The 21,587-nt window shown below is 44.1% G+C and overlaps 1 protein-coding gene across 3 annotated transcripts in view; it reads left to right on the top strand.

Annotated features, from left to right (window-relative positions):
• LOC143845051 (uncharacterized) overlaps window positions 1-21,587 on the top strand; it is a 391,664-nt gene that overhangs the window by 359,762 nt on the left and 10,315 nt on the right. For all 3 annotated transcript variants that reach the window (XR_013234267.1, XR_013234268.1, XM_077353039.1), the window contains exon 3: window positions 15,989-16,110. Coding sequence is in view for 1 of the 3 variants with exons in the window: in XM_077353039.1 (XP_077209154.1) it covers window positions 15,989-16,110 (122 nt within the window). In the remaining 2 variants the exon portion in view is untranslated. The remainder of the gene's footprint in view (window positions 1-15,988; window positions 16,111-21,587) is intronic.

Below are 21,587 nucleotides of genomic sequence, written 5' to 3' on the forward strand. Positions count from 1 at the left end.
GCTTTCCACTTGATCTTAAGATTCAGTGTGGTGTGGTGGTTAAAGAGTGGCAGACTCTAATCTCAAGAGCTGGAAAATGTACAGCTAATGGCCAAACGAGCCAACGGCAATGACGTGGTCAGCTCACACCTTGGCTGGAGTCTGAAACCTAGAAGAGATATGAAGAACAAGAGTTGTTTTTTATACCCCACTTTTCACTGCCCAAAGGAGTCTTAAAGCAGCTTACAATTGCCTTCCTCTCTCCACCACAGACACCCTGCAAGGTATGAGAGGCTGAGAGAGCTCTATCAGTGAAGGAGCAGGGAATCGTGGCAGGTTGCCTCACCTCTTCCTGCACCCACATGGAGGAGCATTTGGCCTGGTGCATTTCATCCACCCCCGATTTGTGCTTCTGCACGGGAGCTGGGGCAGTGAAGTTCTCAGTGCATAAACGGTCTTGGGGGGTAAAAGAGGCTGGATTGTATCTTCCTTGACATTTCAGGAGTACAAGGAGCTAGATTGTATCTTCCTGGAGAATCAGAAAGGGATTATTTGACCCACAGAGGAGTAGGTAAAGAGAGAAAATCCCTTGGCACAGAGGAAGAGAGGTCCATTATACCTGAACACCTTCAGGAAGGAGTTCCATCTTGACTGATAAAATTGCTACATGGAGCAGACAAAGGGCCGGCTGCCTAGACAAAGACTCCAAAGTAACGGGAAGCTTTAAGAATACTGTAACTTCTAAAATAGACGGCCTTCGAATAAGTTCTGTAGAGATAAGTCCATGGCTGAAGGGCAGAGGCTTTTGTGATTACTGTTACTATGCAAACAGTATGCATTCAGACTGATTACTTTTAATAAAATTTTATTGTTTTCAATTCTAATAACTGTTCTCATAACCCCATATACCTCCTGCATTTGAGCATCCTATATAAAACAGGTGCCAGGGAAAAGACAGTAGTCAGCCACCAAACAGCTGTTACCCTTGGGGTGAACAAAGCTGTCCCTGTGGTAACCAGACCTTGAGTAGAGGGACACATGGTTACCAGGCAAAGTCTTAGAATGCCAACCAGATAGAGCAGGGGTAGTCAACCTGTGGTCCTCCAGATGTCCATGGACTACAATTCCCATGAGCCCCTGCCAGCAAATGCAAATTCTGGCAGGGGCTCATGGGAATTGTAGTCCATGGACATCTGGAGGACCACAGGTTGACTACCCCTGAGATAGAGAAGCTGGGAGTGCTAGCTCTTTTGGCGAGTAATTCCTAAAATGAGGTACCAATGGAGAAGTGTGTGAGAAAAACCCCTTCCAAAGATCAGGTGAGCCAAGAGATGATGGTGAAGATGTGGGACAGTGACCTCAGAGGACTGAACAGAGCACTGTTTGCAGGACAGCAGAGCACTTATGCCACACTGTTCAATGGCCATTTTATGCTGTTTTTATGCCCCTGGCTTGTTTTTAATATCAATAATTTACATTGGTGTTTCTATGGATTCACAGTATTGTTTTTTTATTTGGGAGCCATCTTGAACAGGTCTCTGGAGAAGTGTTACCTAAATTCCCCAACGAAATGAAAGGCAAATAAATCATAGTTCCCCTAATGAATTTGTACGAGATGTTTTTTGTTATGTATATTATTCCATTCATTTTAACCCTTCTTTACTCCTGTTCCTCCCTCCCTCACACACACACACTTACTGTGCAGACTGATGTAGGTGACTGACTATGGCTGTTGTAAGTCTAATCCAACCAAGCCTAACAAGATCCATGAGAAAGCTAATCTTTCCCCGCTCCTTTTCCACCTTCATGTCCAATGCTTTTTGTTTGTATGTCCAAGGTACAGTACCTTGGTGCACGGTAGGTAATGATCTTATTAAAATCAGGTGCCATTGGGACACATTTCTCAAGATTCATCAGGGTATAGTATTTTAGGTGAATCACCAAGGGCATCCAAGGCACCAAGAGAGATGTGGAAAGGAAGGATTTTCTCTCTCTGCCTGGAAGACCCCATGCCACTTCTATTCCTGGCGATTAATGGCTGGGTTAGAAGCAGCTCCAGCAACCGCAGCTTATACAGTAAGACAGTGGTTCCCAACCTTTTTATCACCGGGGACCGGTCAATGCTTGACAATTTTACTGAGGCCCGGGGGGGGGGGTAGTCTTTTGCCAAGGGACGTCACCGCCACCTGAGCCCCTTGCTTTCCTGCCAGCGCCCCTGACTTCCTGCCACCCACTGGGGGGCGCTACCAGCAGCAGCTGCGCAGTGCCACACCGAGGGGGAGCCCCAGCCATGGCGGCCGCTGAAGAGCACCAAAGGAGAGCACCAAAGGTGAGTAAAAGACAGAAGTTGGTCAGTTTTATGCCCACTCAATCTGACCTCTGAGCCAGTCATCCAGGCATCAGCATAACCAAGAATGTGTTGGGAGAGGCGGGGTATAAATTAAATTATAAATAAATAAGATCAGAATGTTAGCTACTGTCACCACAAGCCATGAGTTGTTTTCCTTTCTTATTCATTTCTTGATTTGATTGCTTACTATTTGAATGTATGTTCCAGTTGGTTAATGGATCATACTGGCAAGAAGGTGTCAGCTGTATACATAGTACACCAGCCAGTTGAGATGCAGTGGTTATCAAAAGTTACTTTTCCATAGTGTTGTCAGGGGAGGAAGCTTGGCATATAACAGCCAGTGAGAGGTAGCAGGGACGTTTGATTTCTCCTCTCGAGAACAGCTCCTCTGATCCTGCAGCAATTCTCTTTCACATTGCACTGTGGTACTTGCCTGTGTCTACATCTCAGAGAGAGGCTTGAACCCTGAAGTAAGAGCCATGCTAATTGAGCCATTACAGCAGAAGCACTAAAAGCTCTCCAAACATCCTTTGGAGAGGAGTCATTTCCCACAAGCACTGAAAAATCTCTCACAAAAGAAACTCTATTTCTCCGTCCTGCTCTGCGTTATTTTCACAGCGTATATCTTCTCTCGAGCTGACTCCTTTTAACTTTAAAAAAGGATGTGCTATTTTATATAGTTTTTAGCATAGTATGTTCACATAAAAGGAGAGCAGGTGCAGACGATTCTTAGCCTTAAAAGTAACCCAGATTGTTAGCACCATGATTATATATACACACACCTAAAACCTTCTTTGCCTATTTATCGTGTTCCCCCAGAATATAAATCTACAGGCATTGCTGACAGACTATAGGTTTTCATTTAAATTGCAAATGCAAGTAATGCAACAAGTATACTGGGGGTTATCAGGGAATCAAAGACAGGGCATGTGTAAAAATGTTTTATTCCATTTGCATTAATTATTGCATCCATTAATTCATTTTTAGTTTGAATGATTCCTTCGAAAATGCATTTCCCGCTGTCCTTCTTTGTCCTCAATCAGTTCAGATGTAATTCTTAGTGATGTTCCCAAGATATCAACTCTGCCAGATTTCAGAGAAATGATAAGAGGGCCCACTTTTAACAGGAATTAAAATTCTCATGTAGCAATGCAAGAAAGAGCAGTATTTGGCACCCCAAGAAGACAGACAGAATTACATCCCAGGCAATAACTTGGAACCTGCCTTCAATTTTGGAGGTAGAAGGATTTCCATTCATAAAAGCATGACTTTCCCATCTCCTCCTCCAACCCAAAATGTTGTTCCTGAGCCCAGGCAAGCCTGATCTTGTCAGATCTTGGAAGGTAAGTAGGGTTAACCCTGAGTAGCATTTGGATGGGTGACCTCCAAGAAAACTAGGGTCATAACATGGAGGCAGGCAATGGCAAATCACATCCAATCCTACTTTTCATGGTTGCCAAAACAAAATCCCCTGATTCCCTGTGTGTGCATTCCAATTAGTAACTCAGGCTTTCTTAGCCAGGGTTTCCTGAAAGGTTCAGATGGGATCTAGCTTCACCATTGGCCAGTTGCATTTCCTGCTTCGATCCTGATCTCAAGCTCAGTCCACAAACAACAATAGCCTTGGCCCTTATCCTGGGGCTCCCAGCCTAGGACCGGTGGGAATCAGCTTGCCAGCCCATAACCAACCCAAATACATTGATTTAGTTGTAACTGGGACCCCTGTAATTTTTTACAGCTTTATAGATCTGTATTACAGAACTAATTTGTATACTCTTTTATATTTTGGATGTCGTTAAAGGTTTTTGTACTGTATTGTATTGTACTTGGGAACCCTTGGTGTTTGTAGGCCATGTTGTATCCTTCTGGGGGAGGAGAGCAGTCCAAATGCACTCAAATAACTACCCTCATCTTCATCTCTCTTTCCTTCTCTCTAGCTCTTGAAACTTGCTTAGAGTCTCTCATACCATCAGGAGTGAAGTGGAAGAATGAAATTCATTTATTCGTTCATCTTTCCATTGGCTTTCATTATCAAAATGCAAGGAATGAAGGGGAGTTTTTCATTTCCTTGTTTTACATTAACCGTAAAAGAAATGCAAGTCCCTAATCATGGCAGCATAGCAATTTATTAACTACTCTTTCTTGTAGCTTTCCTAGCCTGAAAACGTACTAATGAAAATATGCAAATTCAATGGCCCATTTTACTGTTATAGTAGAAATAATGTATTTATTTTTAAGTTTCATTTCACCCTTTCTCAAAAAGACTCAGGTATGGAATCAGGCATGCTTGTATCTATTCATTTTTCACATGGACAATTAATGTATTATGATATAATACATTATTATTATTATACAGAATCTTGCAAGGTACTCCAAGGGGAGTTGCTATTGGAGATGATCTAGAAGCTGTAAATAGTACAAACCCCCCAGCCCACTTCCTGGACAGGGAAACATATAAACCGTCTAAAACAGGAGTAAGAACTTTCCTGGATTTCAGCAGGAGTGGCTGATGTTCAGACACCATCTTTGGAAAAGACCAGAATGACCTCTCATAGAATCAGAGAATAAAAGAGTTGGAAGGGACCTCCTGGGTTACCTGTACTATGCAGGACACTCCCAACCCCATTGCTTATCCACTGTAACCTGCCACCTCCTTGAACCTTCACAGAATCAGTCATTGCTGTTACATAGTTTGGCTTGCTGCTAGAACATTTTAACCATTTGCCATGGTGAAATAATATATATTGCTATATAAAGAGCGACATTAAATCATTACGCATAGAATGTTAAATTACCTAACTATAACCCCTAGAATTTGCTTTTTCACCATGCTTCACCACAACATACAAGAGAGGTGTTGGTATCTCCCAGAATTACAAGTAGATCTCAAGACTACAAAGATCAGTTCTTCTGGACAAAATGGCTATTTTGGAAAGTGGGCTCTGGCGTTATATTCTTCTGAGGTTCTTTTCCTCCCCAAAACTCACCCTCCCCATACTCCACCCTGAAATATCCAGGAATTCCCCAACTTGGTGCTGGCAACCCTAAACACCACTTACTGAGCAAACATTTTCATTGAGCACTTTACCCCAAACCTAAGTCTCTTTTCCTGGTGAGTCACCATCAGTTTTGATCAAGCACCTGAAATGTCAGGGGAGAAATGGGGGAGGACATTGGTGCTACAGCAATATCACCATCTAGGTCAGGGGTAGTCAACCTGGTCCTCCAGATGTCCATGGACTACAAAGATGTCCATGATCCCATGGGAATTGTAGTCTATGAACATCTGGAGGACCACAGGCTGACTACCCCTGCTCTAGGTGTTACAAAAACTATAGGGTTTTACTGTAGAGAAGGCTTTATAACCAGGATTTCATGAAACCCTGAGGGTTCTTGATGCCCTTGGAAGGGTTTCCTAAGTGGGTGGGAGTTAATTAATTTTTAATACATTTTTTAAATGTTTTAAACATTTATTGGGTGATATGACCATATATGCTTCCCAAACGTATTATGCATGATCAAATCATTTCTGGGGTTTCTTGAAGCCTGAAGAATGTTTCAGGGGGTTCTCAATGGTAAAACAGTGGAGAAGGCTGCTGTAGAGATTTTAACGTCCTGGAGGGCCCAGTTTTCACCGGAAATGATGTAAACATGCAACCGTCCCTGCCCATTAAATTCTCCCTGGGTTGCTGCCTGCTGCATTACAACCCTCGTTCAGACTGTGGAGGCAAGTAAACTTTCCATTGTTGTACCCATAATACTACCTTGTAAACCTCCCCCACTCCCACTTTCCTTATGCAGCCTGAAGGATTCATTATTAGTTCTGGCCTGGGACAGGTTGATTGTTAGGATAATTGGCTTTTGTATCATCCTGGCACCTAGAGATGAATTGACTGAAAACCTGATTTGGATTTGCTTTTTCCCCCTCGGAATATCCAAGCAAAACTGACTTGGAATAAAAGCTAATACAAACCTCTCTATTAGCCAAACAACAGCAGATGGAAATCTGAGGCTATCATGCTAAATAGTGAAACGTTGTCGCAAGCGTGTATACAGTATCAAGTAAAGGGAATATATATAACAGAATAAATAAGAACGAAACGGATTTGTATACAATCAAAACGAAATAAAGCTAAACCACTGATCCACAGGTTGGGGCAGCTAACCACAGAATAATGAGAGTTAAAAAAAAATAAGAATGTATCTTCTTTCCGGAAGGCTGAAGCAATCAGCATTATTCTGAATTGCCTTTCATCTTCCACATCATTTGTTCATTTGAACTTAAGATTCGATGGCTTGTCTCGATGCTTTTTATAGCATCTTTTGTTACTCCAGCAGACCATGTACATCTACATTTTGTTTTACACACAAACACATTATATAGATAGGTTGGAAATTAGAGAAAGTTTGCTATGTGCTGTTAGGTGGTGCATAATGGAGACATTATATTCTTGGCTGGTACTCTATCCGTAGAACAGACCTTTCCCCGCATGCTTTTTGTCACACTCCTGACCGAATCACAAAGGATTCCATCACAATTCCATAAATGCACAGCATACTTTGTGTTAGCTCAGACAATTGCTTGGTAGAGATGCTGATGAATACGCATTTTCTTTTCCAGGAGCCATTGCACCAGCGCATTGTATAGCTACAGCTATTACATTCATTGGACTATACTTTTCACTGGCTTATCATATGGAAAGGGAAAAAACACCCTGCTGTTAGGGTAGTTTTCTTTACTCTGGTAAAAACGGAGACCATTTGGACACAGAAGCACAATCCAATGGATGTTCATTTTAAAAAGCTCAGAATGTGAGTGGTTAGAGTTTTGTTTTGTTTTCGGTAGGACAATCGCAGCCTCCGTTTTCAACCAGGTGAAATTCATCCAATTTTAATCAAGTTAAGATCTCAAAAGCCTCAGTGGTACACATTTCCATAGTGCTTATTCCAGTTATCTCGGATCCCAAAGCCTATAATTCCTGAGAAAATAGTCCTTCTGGCAGATTAAGGAACAGTTTGCTTTTGCTTCAGGCGATTAACATTTTAATAAAATGGTCAGCAGCAATAACAAATCATCTTTAGGTGACTTTATCTATTATTAACCTCATTAAGTAACATGTTTATTTTTTGCTGGCAGCTTGATTTTTCAACTGCTGCAAACGGAGTGCCTCTTTACTTTTTTTTTTCTTTTTAAAAAAAATTACTCGCCCAGTAAAGTTGCTTTCCTGGGCTCAATTGTCTTTACAAGCTTATATTGCTTGTAAACCAGTAAACAGCTTCGGGCTTCATCAATGTACTTTGTAAAAAATGTGGATTCAAAAAGAGTAGAGGAAAGTTTAGAGTAGGGTGCTTCTTATATTCAACAGGGTATGAAGAAGAGTAGGTTTTTATACCCTGCTTTTCTTTACCCTAAGGGAAGAGTAGTCAACCTGTGGTCCTCTAGATGTTTGCTGCCAGGGACTCATGGGAATTGTAGTCCATGGACAACTGGAGGACCACAGGTTGACTACCCCTGTCCTAAGGCATCTCAAAGCCACTTACCCTTCCTCTCCATAATAGACACCCTGCAAGGTAAGCAGGGCTGAGAGAGTTCTGAGAGAACTGACTGGCCCAAGGTCACCCAGCTGGTTGCATGTGGACAAGTGGGGAATCAAACCCAGCTCTCCAGATTAGAGTCCATTATTCTTACCCACTATATCATGCTGGCACTTCCTAAAAGCCAACTATAAATGTCATTTACAGCTCAGCTTTGCTATGGTTGGATTGTGGGAGATCTATCATTTCATTTCTCACCAGCTAACACTATGATGGTCATGGAAGTCCCCTACACTTAATTTAACGCATCATATGATGCATATAGTGCAACCAGGAGATCCAAGGCTTGTTTGGCAGCCAGGCAAGGGATGTTCGGAGATGGTTTGCCATTGCCTGCCTCTGTGTCATGACCGCTAGTGTTTCTTGGAGGAACTGCATTCAAATCTTTTTTTGGGGGGGGGTCTCCCATCCAAATGCTAGCCATGCTCAGCCCCGCTTAGCTTCCAAGATCTAACAGGATCAGACTTGCGTGGGCTATCAGGGTGCTCCTGACACTGACTCGCTCTTTCCCAATTGCCTTCCTGCATGCAGCTGACTCATGGGAGGACTCCATGTTGCATTTGTAGGGAAAGGTACTGAGTCAGATTAGACCCCAGGTGTTCACACCTTTGGGCCAGCAAACATTTGGCAATCTCTATTGCCAGTGCCACCAAACACTGCTGGCCAGAAGTTCTGATTTGTCTCCAACAAATACGCAGAGATCTATGCAGGATGGAGCTGCCTCATTTCTTTCAGTGCCAATTTCTTTATATGCCAATCTGGGCATGGCAAAGCATTATACTGTATGCTGCAACATGTGCTGTAGATCAGGGGTAGTCAACCTGTGGTCCTCCAGATGTCCATGGACTACAATTCCCATGAGCCCCTGCCAGCATTTGTTCCTACATGGACGAGAAGAAAGGGGTCATGATCCGTAGGCTTGATGAGCCTGTCCAGCCGTTCTGTCACATCCTTGATGCATGCACCAGATAGGCAGCAGACCTCTCGAGACAACAAGTCTGGTCTACAAACTTCGGCCTCTACACCTCTTAGTAAGGAATCCCTGATTACCAGTACCCGTATCTTTGTACCCTTGGGGGCAGAACTAAAACTCTTTCTTGTGGTGGACTGTGAAGTGTTTCCTGAGCTTTGTGGGGTTGGCAGGGAAGAACTCTCACCCGTGGGGGCCTGTGACTTTTTTCCTCATCTACGTTGAGGCTTGTTCTTCATGGGGGATTGCACATGCTCCTGGATTTCCGAATCAACTTCTTCAGGCAGACCTTGAAACCAATTGTTGAGCATCAGTGGGTCAGACCTTCTCTTTATTCTTCTACTCCTATGTGTAACATTCTTCCAATTATTACCCTCCTGTAATAGATGCTCCTGATTTTGTTTTGATAGATTTCCCTCCTCCTACAGTGTAATCAATCGTTTCTCTATTCCCCAGACCTTCTTCTCCAGCAGAGCCACTAATTTGCACTTGCTGCATTTGTAAAAATTGTCCCCCTGAGATAAAAAGACAAACATTCCGCAGATGGTACATTTCACTACACAACCTTCTTCAGTCTTCATGCCACTTTGATTCATCTGAACTGCTCCACAAACAGTCCTACACTTCACTGAAACCTTCAGCTTGATCCTCAGGCGAAAAGCCAACAGTCCTTTAGCTCTTGCTCTTGGCTCCTTACAGAGTCCTTGCACTCAAATGCTCACGGCTTGAATAAATATTTGTTGGTCTTAAAGGTGCTACTGGACTCTGATTTTATTCATATCTCCATTGTGGTTCTTCCCATCAAGAAAAGCAAATGGGAGAGAACTACCTGGATTACACCGGGGGAGGCCCTTTAATGTTAATATGCTTACTTGTCTGAACTGGCCTCAGCCATAAGCCTGGCAGAAGATCTCTGTCTTACAGGCCCTACGGAACTGTGCTAGTTCCATTAGGGCCCTGATGTTCTCAAGGAGCTTACTCCATCAGGTAGGGGCCAAGGTTGAAAAAGAGAGTCAACGTTCTGACAAAGGGAACATTGATTCTTGAAAGCTCAAAGTCCCAACATACTTGTGGATCTCTAAGGGCCTACAGGACTAGAATTCAGCAGATTTTGGAAAATGAGTTTGCAGGGCTGTCAACAGTAGGGCTGCTTTCTAATGCAACGGTAGAGTGACCATGGCCTTAAATTCTTGCTTTGTGGTCTTGTCCTCTGAGCAGAGCAGCAGCAGGAGGTACCCTCCCAACAACCGTTTCTCCAAATAAGTGCTTGCTGTCTCAAAAAACCTGCTGTGCTACTTGCTTCTAAACGAATTCTTCACAATTAAAGCCCATTATGCAGTAAAACTGATTAGATCCATTGGAGTTAATCCATCTCTTACTTCTCATGCATGTATAGGCTACAGTGGAAGTGCTGAACAGGTAATGGGGAAAAAAGGACCATCCATTTCTACAGTACACACCAGAGCGATGCGGTTTGCCTAACTGTCCCATTAACCTGCTACTAAACATCCAATTATTCCATTGGAGCTACTGTAGTGCACAATCACCGGAACCTCTTATCTGTTGACAGTTTGCTTAGCTTGTGTACAAGCTGGCCACTTCCCTACAAACACATTGGGTCACCCCCAGACACACAAAAATAGTTTAATTATACTTCTAATTAGTAAAATTACCACACCTTGTGCTAGTGTTCAGAAGAGTTCTAAGATGACTAAATGCTTGAGTTCAGGGAGAGGAGTTAAATTGACATCTCAAGCATCCCACACGTCTCCTATTCCCAGATCTAAAGGCGGTGGCATAGTTGCTTCAGTCCCAAATGACAGGGGGCAAAAATCTACATGATTTGTATGAAAGAAAAGGATCGGTAGTAGGGGGTACGGGATAGTTGAGTAACAGCTATTTCTGTTATTACAGCACAAAATTTGCAAATTACAATTTGCAAATTAGACAAATTCAACTTTTAAACCATGAATTTCAGTGTATATTATGCCAGGGGTGGCCAAACGGAGGCTCTCCAGATGTCCATGGACTACAATTCCCATGAGCCCCTTGACATTCAGTTCCTATGTTAGTTGCCTTTGAGTTGCAATAAAATGTTGTGTTCTGCATTTCCTACATATATTTATTTCCCATCTCCCCATTACAAAAGTGAACCTCTGAGATTCTTGTGGGATCTTACCTGAACCAAGGTTTTCCTGTGGGGCTGAGGCAAAAGGGGAGCACCTAAAGGGGTGGGGAGAACTTCTTGAAAAAGGAAGGCTGCAAAGCTCATGTTCTGCAACTTTGCAATGAACAAATTCCTTCCAAGTGTTTAACAGGATGGAATCCAAAAACTGACCAAGATCTAACCAGCTGATGTACCCCCCTCCCCCTCAACCAGCCACCACCACCTCCTCTGCAACTTGATGATTGAGGCAATGAGGCTTCTTGCCTCAGTCAAAGTTGGTGGGGCAGAATAGTAGCAGAATAGGCTGCCTAAGGAGGTGGTGAGCTCCCCACTGGCAGTCTTCAAGCAAAGGTTGGAAACACACTTTTCCTGGATGCTTTAGGATGCTTTGAGCTGATCTTGCATTGAAAAGAGGGTTGGACTAGATGGCCTGTATGGCCCCTTCCAACTCTATGATTCTGTGATTCTATGAAGTATATGTGTAAGCTCTCTGCACATGCGCTTTCTGGCAAGCTTTCTGTCACTCAATTCAGGGGCTTTGCTGGCATGGCAGGGGCAGGGCCCCTTGAACCGCCGGGCCCGTAGCATGTGCTACAAGTGCTACATGGATAAACTGGTATTGAAGACATAAGCTTTCATCTGCACATTTTGTAGTTCTTAAAGTTGCTACTGGACTCAAATTTTGCTCCACTGCTTCACCTGCCAAAGCACATTGAAAGTGCATTATCCTATGGGTGTGGCCGTAGTCAGGTTTCAGTTAACTCTTTGCTATCCATTTCACTACATTCACACACAAAGGCACAAAACACAACAGGAGAAAAGGGGAGGGGATTCTCAGGCAGCAGCATGTGCTGAGTTTGATGGCCTTCACCACAGCCTGCCAAGTGACAATGCAACCCACTCCCAAAGAAACAGACTCCCCTGCAAGAAAACCCTTGAAGGGAATGCCAGAGCCCCCACCTCCCACCCCAGTCTGGAATAGCCACTGAAGGGCAAAGCTGAAGACAGCAGGGGGGGGGTGCAGCTTGGAGCTGCTGGTGCTGAGGCATTCTGAAATGCAATGAGTAGCTGACACATGTAAAAGGATCCCTAGGAGAGACATTAATGCTCTAGAACTCGGATTCCATTTTGGGATCTGAAGTCCTCAAAGAGGATGATAATCCCTGAATGTGCTCACGTTTCTTTTAAAAGGTTGTTTCCTTTTTTATGCTAAGGAATTTTAGAGTTGAGGATAATACTAGTAATTGTTTTCAGCAAAGTGAAGGTATCAGTTGCTTCCAGAGCTCCAAACTATCACTGGGAAGAGTGCCCCGCGGTTATAGAGACCGTTTATGCACTGGAGGTTTCATGTGGGCTGCAGGCTAGAGTTTTAGTCATGGCAGGTTGTCTCACCTCTTCCTACACCCAGATGGGGAGCATTTGGCCTGGTGTGCCTCATCCACCCCTGATTTGTGTTCCTTCATGGGAGCTTGGCAAAGAATACTTGACAGGACGATATCCCCAGATATGTGCCACTTCGCCCAAGAAACCCCGGGGGGGGGGGGTGCCATGCCCTTTGAGGTGTTCTTATGTCTATGTGTGATGCAGAACAACTTATAACATTGACCAGACAGAATGAAAATGATGTCTCTGTTTGGGGCTGCCATGACCCCTATGATTATACCAGCTTTTGGAAGAAATGTCACAAATTATGTCCTTCAGTTACACCCGGCTTTTCTCCCCAGTGAGGACACAAAGAGACATAAGAATATTCTCCTTCCTTCCCTTTCAGCCTCTTTGAATTAGGCTTACAATCGACTTCCCTTCCTCTCCTCACAACAGACACCCTGAGAGGTAAATGGGACCGAGAGAACTCTGAGAGGACTGTGACCGGCCCAAGGTCACCCAGCTAGCTGCATATGGCAGAGAAGTGAGGAATTAATCCTGGTACCCCAGATTAGAGGCCATCGCTCTTGATCACCACATCAAGCTGGCTCTCAGGGACTGAACTCCAAGAGGGAAGAGGGACAGGCAACAATGGGAGATGGAGCGGTGGTGGGTACAGCCATTCAGGGAAGGAAGACAACCTGGGTGCTAGAACCCCCTCGTCAGTACTGTTTTCTGAGACTGGCAGTACCTCCTCGGCCCTTCTCTTGCATGCCCAGGGAAATCCCAATCACCACTTTGGGATATGAAGGCAAATTTCTTCCAGGGTGTATTATGCATGGTAGAAACCGTGCAAAAAGTATGCCCAAAAAGACGTTGGTGTTTTTATTTCTGCATGTGCAGCTAGTTTGGCCACAGAAAAGCCATGATTATGCATGGCATTCCCCCCTCCTAGCAGCCACTGTGTCTTTTCGGTGCAGTATTTAAAACTAGCTTTAAAATGACTTTTCTTTTACAATGGTAATGAAAATGCCTGTTTTTGAATGCATAAACACTAGCCTGTTTTTGATCTCCTCCTCTGTGTTACCGTACACCAATGGGTGAAGGAATAGCCTCTAGCCCCTCATCCACCAATGGGACCTTGAGCCACCCCTTGTTCAGCACAGACCCTCCCACCTCTGCTATGGCGACATTACTCCAGCAGAAATTAATTTATTCATTCCCTCAGAGGCATTTGCAAGCATTTCAATTCACTCTCTATGAGGAACAGCATACCTCTGAGGGGGAAAGGTTGCAGTGTTTTCAAAAGGCTGTGTGCCCCAATGGAAATATCTTGTTGAGGTCTCCGTGGCCGTGAACTACAATTCCCATAAGGCCCTGCCAGGAGCATGTGCCAGAGTGGCAGTCATGTGACATTGCAGCTGACCGTGGCCTGGCGGTGAGCATCTAGTACAATGGAGGAATTGCCCCTTCCACTATTTGCTGTCATAAGTTCATCTTTCAAGTGTATAATCCTTGCAGAAAAACACAACCATTAAAAAAAATGACGATTTAAAAGGGTCAGCATGCTGACTCCAATAAAAACCTTTATATGCATAACCCATCCAGGCCAGACTGGCCAATGGTTTTGTGTTTTTGGGGGGGGGCATCATCTGGCCATAGAATTGGGGTCACTGTGGGTGGGCAGGTAGTTGTGAATTTCCTGCATTTTGCAGGGGGTTGGACTAGAAGGCCCTGGAGGTCCCTTCCAACTCTATGATTCTATGAGTCTATATGCTTCTATTGTCTACTGTTAACTGAAAGCTTGCAGAACAGATCCATCTTAAAAAATAAGTCTAGATGTCTCCTATATCAAGGATCCTGCAGTCATTTCAGATTATCTAGGTAAAACATACCTTAAAGGCAGCTGTCAGTTTTGGACAGGCACATTTTATCGCTATTTATTACTAGTAAAAGGCCTTTCCATAGTTCAAAAATGAAACCTCAATATGCACAATGATTCAGAGCTGATTAGCTATTTTGTAAAAAATAATAATAATGATGATACTCTCAAACAGGCACAAACCCCTCCCCTGCCTTTTTAGCAGCAACTATTAAGCATCTTTGTATTTTCATTTATTTGGACTTGGCCGCTGGGTTCAGGTAGCCTTGTTAAAAAGGGATTTGCAGGTCTTTGCAATGTTACCTCCCTGCCAAGCTGGATTCCGGAGACAAGGTCAACGTCTAGGACTCCTTTGTATTAAATGAGCAAGGAAGCTTATATGCATTGCAGATTCCCTGCCCCTGAGATCTGTTGTCTAAAACAATCTGTTGAAAAGTGATAGGGTTGAAGCCTAGGCTAGACAACCTACATATGGCTGAGGGTTTGTAATATTCTAAGTAGCATAAACTGTGCCCTCGTGGGTCAACATGCAAAGAGTATTGATGTGCCATCGTTTAATCTGAGGGAGGCAAAACTATTTTATTTATCAACCCCTTAAAAATCCTTAATCTCCCTTATATGGAGAAAATGAAATGAGGATTCTCTAACCTTTTTTTTTCAAGTCCTTTCAAGTCCTTAACATTTTACATTTTGGGAAACAGAGGACAACAAGCCTTCATTTGGTTCTGATTCTGATGAATGCCTCCTTTCCTAGATTTGCTTGCAAAAAAACCGATCACTTTGGTGCTGCTTTCTTTGCCTGTCAGTCATAGCACTCTCTTCTCTCCCTAATCCCTGTTTTTCCCCCCACTCACCCCCTTCTGGTGGTGTTCACACTCATTCCTGCAAAGCTGGTGCCATTTTGGATAGTTATGGCAAAGCAAAAGGCCAGCCAAACTTTAGAAGTGTAATTTCGTAGATGCCATCCTCTGAAGCAGCCATTTTCGCCAGGAGAACTGGGCTCTGAGCTCTGGAGATCAGTTGGAATTCCGGGAAATCTCTAGGCCCCACCTGGAGGTTGGCAACTTTATGGGATGAACACACATAGACCTCTAGCATAGAAGAAGAGTTGGTTCTTATATGCCGCTTTTCCCTACCTGAAGGAGGCTCAAAGCGGCTTACAGTCACCTTCCCTTTCCTCTCCCCACAACAGACACCCTGTGGGGTGGGTGAGGCTGAGAGAGCGCTGATATCACTGCTCGGTCAGAACAGTTTTATCAGTGCCGTGGCGAGCCCAAGGTCACCCAGCTGGCTGCATGTGGGGGAGCACAGAATCGAACCCGGCATGCCAGATTAGAAGTCCGCACTCCTAACCACTACACCAAACTGGCTCTCAGGTTAATCCCTGTTTGTTTTTCTGAAGGCTTAGGAATTTCCATGGGTTTGCAGAAATCTATATTCTAGTCCTGGCTATTATAGAGCCAACTTTTGAATATCTATTGATGTAATAATAATACATACCTCCATTGGTGGTAACTAAATCTGTGGATCAGGGCCACACCAACACTAAACCAACACTAAACTGATTTTCCTGCAAACTTAGAAGACCTCCTAGGTTCACAGGAAAAACTGAAATCTTTACAGTTAAAAAAAAAAGTTGTGTCTGCAGTTGTGGATGATGCACTTACCTTTCTTCTCCAGAGCTGGCAAGGGCAGACTTCAGAAGCCATTCTGGATCCAGCTACAGAAGCCACCGATGCTGGGAGCTGCTCAGGGTCCAGAGCAGCTTCCAGACACTGCTGCAACTACGGCTGGGCTCAAAGGTAGGTGGTGGGGCTTGGAGCTATGCCGGTCTCAGCAATGTTAGGGAGATGATATCCCCGCTTCATGAGTCTCACGGGCCCCCCACTTTGTAGACATATCATCTTTCCACAACTTTGCCTTGTGTTGTCCAGCAGCACATTTTATTCCAGGATCAGAAACCAAGGCCCTGGTGTTATACTCAACAATAGAAATGAGGGCAACCACTATATTTGACATGTGGCCTCTCTCCTTCCTCCTTTCCCCTTTTTAAGGACACTAGAAATGACCCCCCCTGGGGGGGCCCTCCCCTCTCCCCCCTGGCTGCTCCCACCACAATTGTACTCTGCTAGGGCCCTGCAAATCTTTAAACGGTCTCGGGTGCTGCAGGCCTCACAAATCCTTAAACCACCCCTGCAGTTAGGTTGATGTGACCTTTATCAATAAGGGAAGCTTAAGTACCCTTTGGTTGCGCTCACATTCAGCTTGCTGGTTGTGAGCAGGGAGCCCATTTTTCATAGGGCAGTTTGGCTGTTCATGAGCAGCTTGAACCTGTTCCATGGATTCCTTTCCATGCATTCAAACAGTACAGGACTGCAATTGACAACAATTTATGCACAGGCTTTCTCCCACAGTGCAACGGGAGTCTGCCATCACTGCATGACATTCTATATCTTTCTTTAAACACAGACAGGTCAAGGGTTATAAACAATCAACAGATTTTTTTGAGAAGAAAAACTTCCTAATCCAGGGTGTTTGTTGGTGTTCTTGTTATTTATTCAAAATCCATTTATTTGGAAAATGTATATGTTGCCTGCTGCTCAGGGTGGCTTAAAATTAAAACAAAATAAGACCATGACAACAAAGCCATTTAAACAAACCACTAAATACAAAGCCATGAAGACGAGCCACTGAAAGAAGAAGCCAGGGCATAAAAGCAGCATGAAACACATATTGAACAGCCTAAAATCGTGTTGATGAAACAATCCATAAAGAGACGATAAACAAGTATAAGAAATAAAAGCCTGAATAAATGGAATGTTATAGCCAGGGACCGAAATATATGGAAGAAGAAGAAGAGCTGGTTTTCTTTAAAACCCTGCTTTTCTTTACCCAAAGGAGTCTCAAAGCGGTTTACAAACACCTTTTCCTTCCTCTCCCCACAACAGATGCCCTGTGAGGTAGGTGGGGATGAAAACTGCTCTGCAAGAACAGCCCTAAGAGAATTATGACTAGTCCAAGGTCTCCACGCTGGCTGTATGGGGAGGAGTGGGGACTCAAACTAGGTTTGCCAGCTCTGAGTCAGGAGATACCTGGGGACTTTGGAGATGCAGCCAGGAGTGGAAGGGATTTGGGGCATGGAGGGGTCTCAGTGGAGTATAATTCTATTGAGCCAGCTGGAGATCTGCTGCAACAGGGGTAGTCAACCTGTGGTCCTCCTGATGTTCATGGACTACAATTCCCATGAGCCCCTGCCAGCATTTGCTGGCAGGGGCTCATGGGAATTGTAGTCCATGAACATCTGGAGGACCACAGGTTGACTACCCCTGTGCTGCAAGGTTGGTGCCTCTATCATGCTGGGGGAGCATTCAACAGCATCATGAGCATCTCAAGCACATTTGGTTTGTTCAAGTGGGGTTTTATGAATGATTGTCCACTGTTCAGTTCATGGGTCCAACACAAACCCTGAACCGAAATGCATTTTCCTGGTCCATGCTCATCCCTAACAAGGAGTCAAATGGATGTACTTCGCTGCCACCACTTAAAAGCCTGTATTTATTTAATGGAAATTATATTCAGATTTCCTTATCAAAATACACATATATAGAGTCGTCAAGCTATTTATTTATCTTGGGCATTAATGTATCGTCTTTCTGCCTTAAAAAGGCACTTGATATATATTTTAAAATCCCCAAGGCAGCATGATAAAGTCAGCTTTCAAAGAAGGCTGCCAGCCCCTAGCAGTTATTCACCGACCTTCCTCAGAGGATAGGCTCAGAGAAATGGGATAATTCTGAACTCCTGGGGAAAGGAGTTCCACAGTTTGCAAGTGCAGCTGCAAAAACCTGCTGTGAGTACCTGCTGACCTGACCTGGATAGCCCAGGTACGCCTGATGATGTCAGATACAGAAGCTAAGCAGGGCCAACCCTGGGTAGTATTCTGATGGGAGATCTGCAAGTATTTGGCTGGTTGCTCCTCCAAGGAACACTAGGCGGTCATTATTCAGAGGCAAGAAATGGCAAACCTTCTCCAAACCTCCCTTGCCTGACTGCCAGACAATCCCAGCTACACTGCACATGCCATATGATAAATAATAAATGACAATAATTGTCCCTGCCCTGATCCATGGGCGAAAGGCACTGCAAGCGGCCATGGAAGTGTGGGGCCCGTAGCATGTGCTACATGGATAACCCAGCCTTGTCTAATTGTCTTTACTCTGTGCAGCCCCCAAAATTTTATCTTGCATAAATTGTAACTGTTGCAGTCAACCATAGTCATGTTTATTTATTTTATTTGTTTCTTTAGATTTCTAGGCTGGCCCTCTCCCAAAAGGCCTTGGGACAGCTTACAACATGAAACTTTACAATAAAACCTTAAAATCTGTAAATTTCCATTTTAAAATCTTCAATCATCAGCTGGGCCAGATGTTGAATCAATAAAATTAAATCATTGGCCCGGTTCTAAATGGCAGGAAAGCGGCTCAGGCAGAGCCTGAGTAGGGGGTTAGGCAGGGGGACCCTTTCAGATGGTAAGAGTACAACCCTGGGCCTCAACTAAGTGCCTGCTGGAAGAGTGGCACCTTGCAGGCCCTTCAGAACTTTGGAACTTTCATAAGGGCCTGGATCTCTGGTGGCAACTCAGAGGCAGAGAATTCCCAAGAGACTAGTGTGGCTGGGTCTCCCCTTATATCCTGAGTTTTTGCCACTCCCACACTGAGCCTCTGTGCAAGTAATAGGGCATTGGGATGCCAGTATGGTGTATCATAGGTTACAGTATAATGAATAGACTTCTACGGAGTCATCAAACTTCAGTGATTCTTTAATGTCCAGAATATTAAACAAATCCCAACACGTTTCACAGTGTGGCTTTTTCAAGGGACATCAGTTTCCATGTTTTCAACAGGAACTTCAATTTAGAGACAGTTGTTGCAACAGTCTTACTCCCTGTTCAGAGATTATTTCTCTAAATTGAAGTTCCTGTTGAAAACATTGAACTCTCTGTTAAAAGATTCTCTAAATTGAAGTCTGAAGACTCCATAGTATTCATTATACTGTAACATTTGATACACCATACAGGTATCCCAGTGCCCTATTACTTGCCTTGTGCCTGGTCCTTCACTGGGTCCTACCCCTCCTATTTCATTTTTGGTATTCACTGTGGCAAGAGAGGAAAGAGGGAATGAGCATCACAGCTAGTTCTAAGCCTCTCTTTTTCATCGCCAGCCAACAAAGGAGAGGGAGGGAGGAGAGCTCACTTAATATATAGCCTTCTGAGTCCACAGACCACAATGGGAACTCTCTTATTGACAGCCACAGTGCCTGTTAAGCTTTGGAATTCTGCCCCCAATATTACCTTGGAGTTTTGTAAACACTGTAATTGATCACTGCCAGTCTATCTCCACTCACAAATGGCTCTAAACGTTTGTGAAAATTCAGGTGGTCAAAGTCCATGGACTTTTCTTCATGGACCACGAGCCAGCCAAAATTCATGATGAACTTTCATTAATGAGCCGGTATGTGCCCCTGCCAAGTCCTTGTAGCTCTGCCTAGTCCTTGTAGACACTAATGCACTATGCAGTTGTCGTGTACAGTAGTGCTGCTGAGGTTGCCAACCTCAAGGTGAGCTTCAAGATCTCTCAGAATCACAGCTGAGGTCCGATGCATGGCACAGTGTAACTATTAGGTTGCCATTTGTCCAGCAGCTCCCTTTACAGCAGAGGTAGTCAAAATGTGGCCCTCCAGATGTCCATGAACTACAATTCCCATGAGCCCCTGCCAGAGGTCACTGACAAGGGCTCATGGGAATTGTAGTCTATGGACATCTGGGGGACCACAGGTTGCCTACCCCTGGCCTAAAGCATCCATGATACGTATCTGACCAGCTGCTGTTTAAAGACCACCCATGACAGGGAGCTCACTACCTCCTTAGGCAGCCAATTGCAATACCAAACTACTATGACTGTGAAAATACTTTTTCCTGATATGTAGCTGGTATCATTCTAGAAGAAGAAGAAGAAGAGTTGGTTCTTATATGCCACTTTTCTCTACCCGAAGGAGGCTCAAAGTGACTTACAGTCGCCTCTCCCCACAACAGACACCCTGTGGGGTGGGTGAGGCTGAGAGAGCCCTGACATTACTGCTCAGTCAGAACAGCTTTATCAGTGCTGTGGCGAGCCCAAGGTCACCCATCTGGCTGCATGTGGGAGAGTGCAGAATCGAACCCGGCATGCCAGATTAGAAATCCACACCCCCAACCACTACACATAGTGTAAACCCATTACTGCCGATTCTCTGCTGCCGACAGGAACTGCTCCCTGCCCTCCTCTGAATGACAACCTTTCCAATACTTAAAGAGATCAGTCACGTCTCCTATCAACATCCTCTCCTCCAGGCTGAACACTGCCAAGTCTTTCAGCTTTTCTCATAGGATTTCAATTTCTCAATTTTGTCCACGTCTTTTTTGAAGCGAGGCCTCCAGAACTGCACACAATACTCCAGGTGGGGTCTGACCAATGCAGATTTCAATGTGATTCCTCATTTAGATCAATCATGGCCCATCCACACATACACATTTTCACATGACTCCGGTGATATAGGTGATTTACACAATTTTAGCTTTTAATAGTGTCTCTGGTTGAAATCAGAGGGTCTCACTTCCAGGTAAATAGGTTCTGTTACACCTGCATCCTAAATGTCCCTTATCAATCACAGTAATAGGGTAAGATGAAAACACAAGGCCATATTCTGTTCTCTCGGTATAGTTTTTAATAGAGAAAATGATCACTCAAAAATCTTCTCTCCATACCAGCACCCTGATAAATATTTAGCCAAGAGCATGTGCTTAATAGGATCTCAGTAAAAGTAAGAAACAGAATGTATCAATTCTGTGCACTGTGACTGACTACTCTGGAGAAATGTCAGCATGGATAGATTTGCCATGCAAAAAGTGCTTAATATTTCAGGGAGCCGTTAGAAGACTCTGCACTTTTCTCCCAATTAATTATTCATTCACAAAACTTTGCCACTTCATAATCTTCTAAACAAATGGTCCAAGGGTTTTTCTCTCTGCCCCATTCACCCTTAACACTATCCATGTAGTATAATGGTGTGACCACTTGAAGTGGACTCCCCCCCCCCCAAAAAAAAAACCCTCAACCTCCTTCAACTTTCCCCAGTTGTACATCCGATGCTTGCTGGTGCCGTCATGCGAGCACGAATCAACAACACGCGCATTCTGTTGAAATGTTTAGCTAAATGGAACCAAAACAGTCACAGTTCA

The sequence above is a fragment of the Paroedura picta genome, chromosome 9, assembly GCF_049243985.1.
Source record: "Paroedura picta isolate Pp20150507F chromosome 9, Ppicta_v3.0, whole genome shotgun sequence".
Taxonomy (NCBI): domain Eukaryota; kingdom Metazoa; phylum Chordata; class Lepidosauria; order Squamata; family Gekkonidae; genus Paroedura; species Paroedura picta.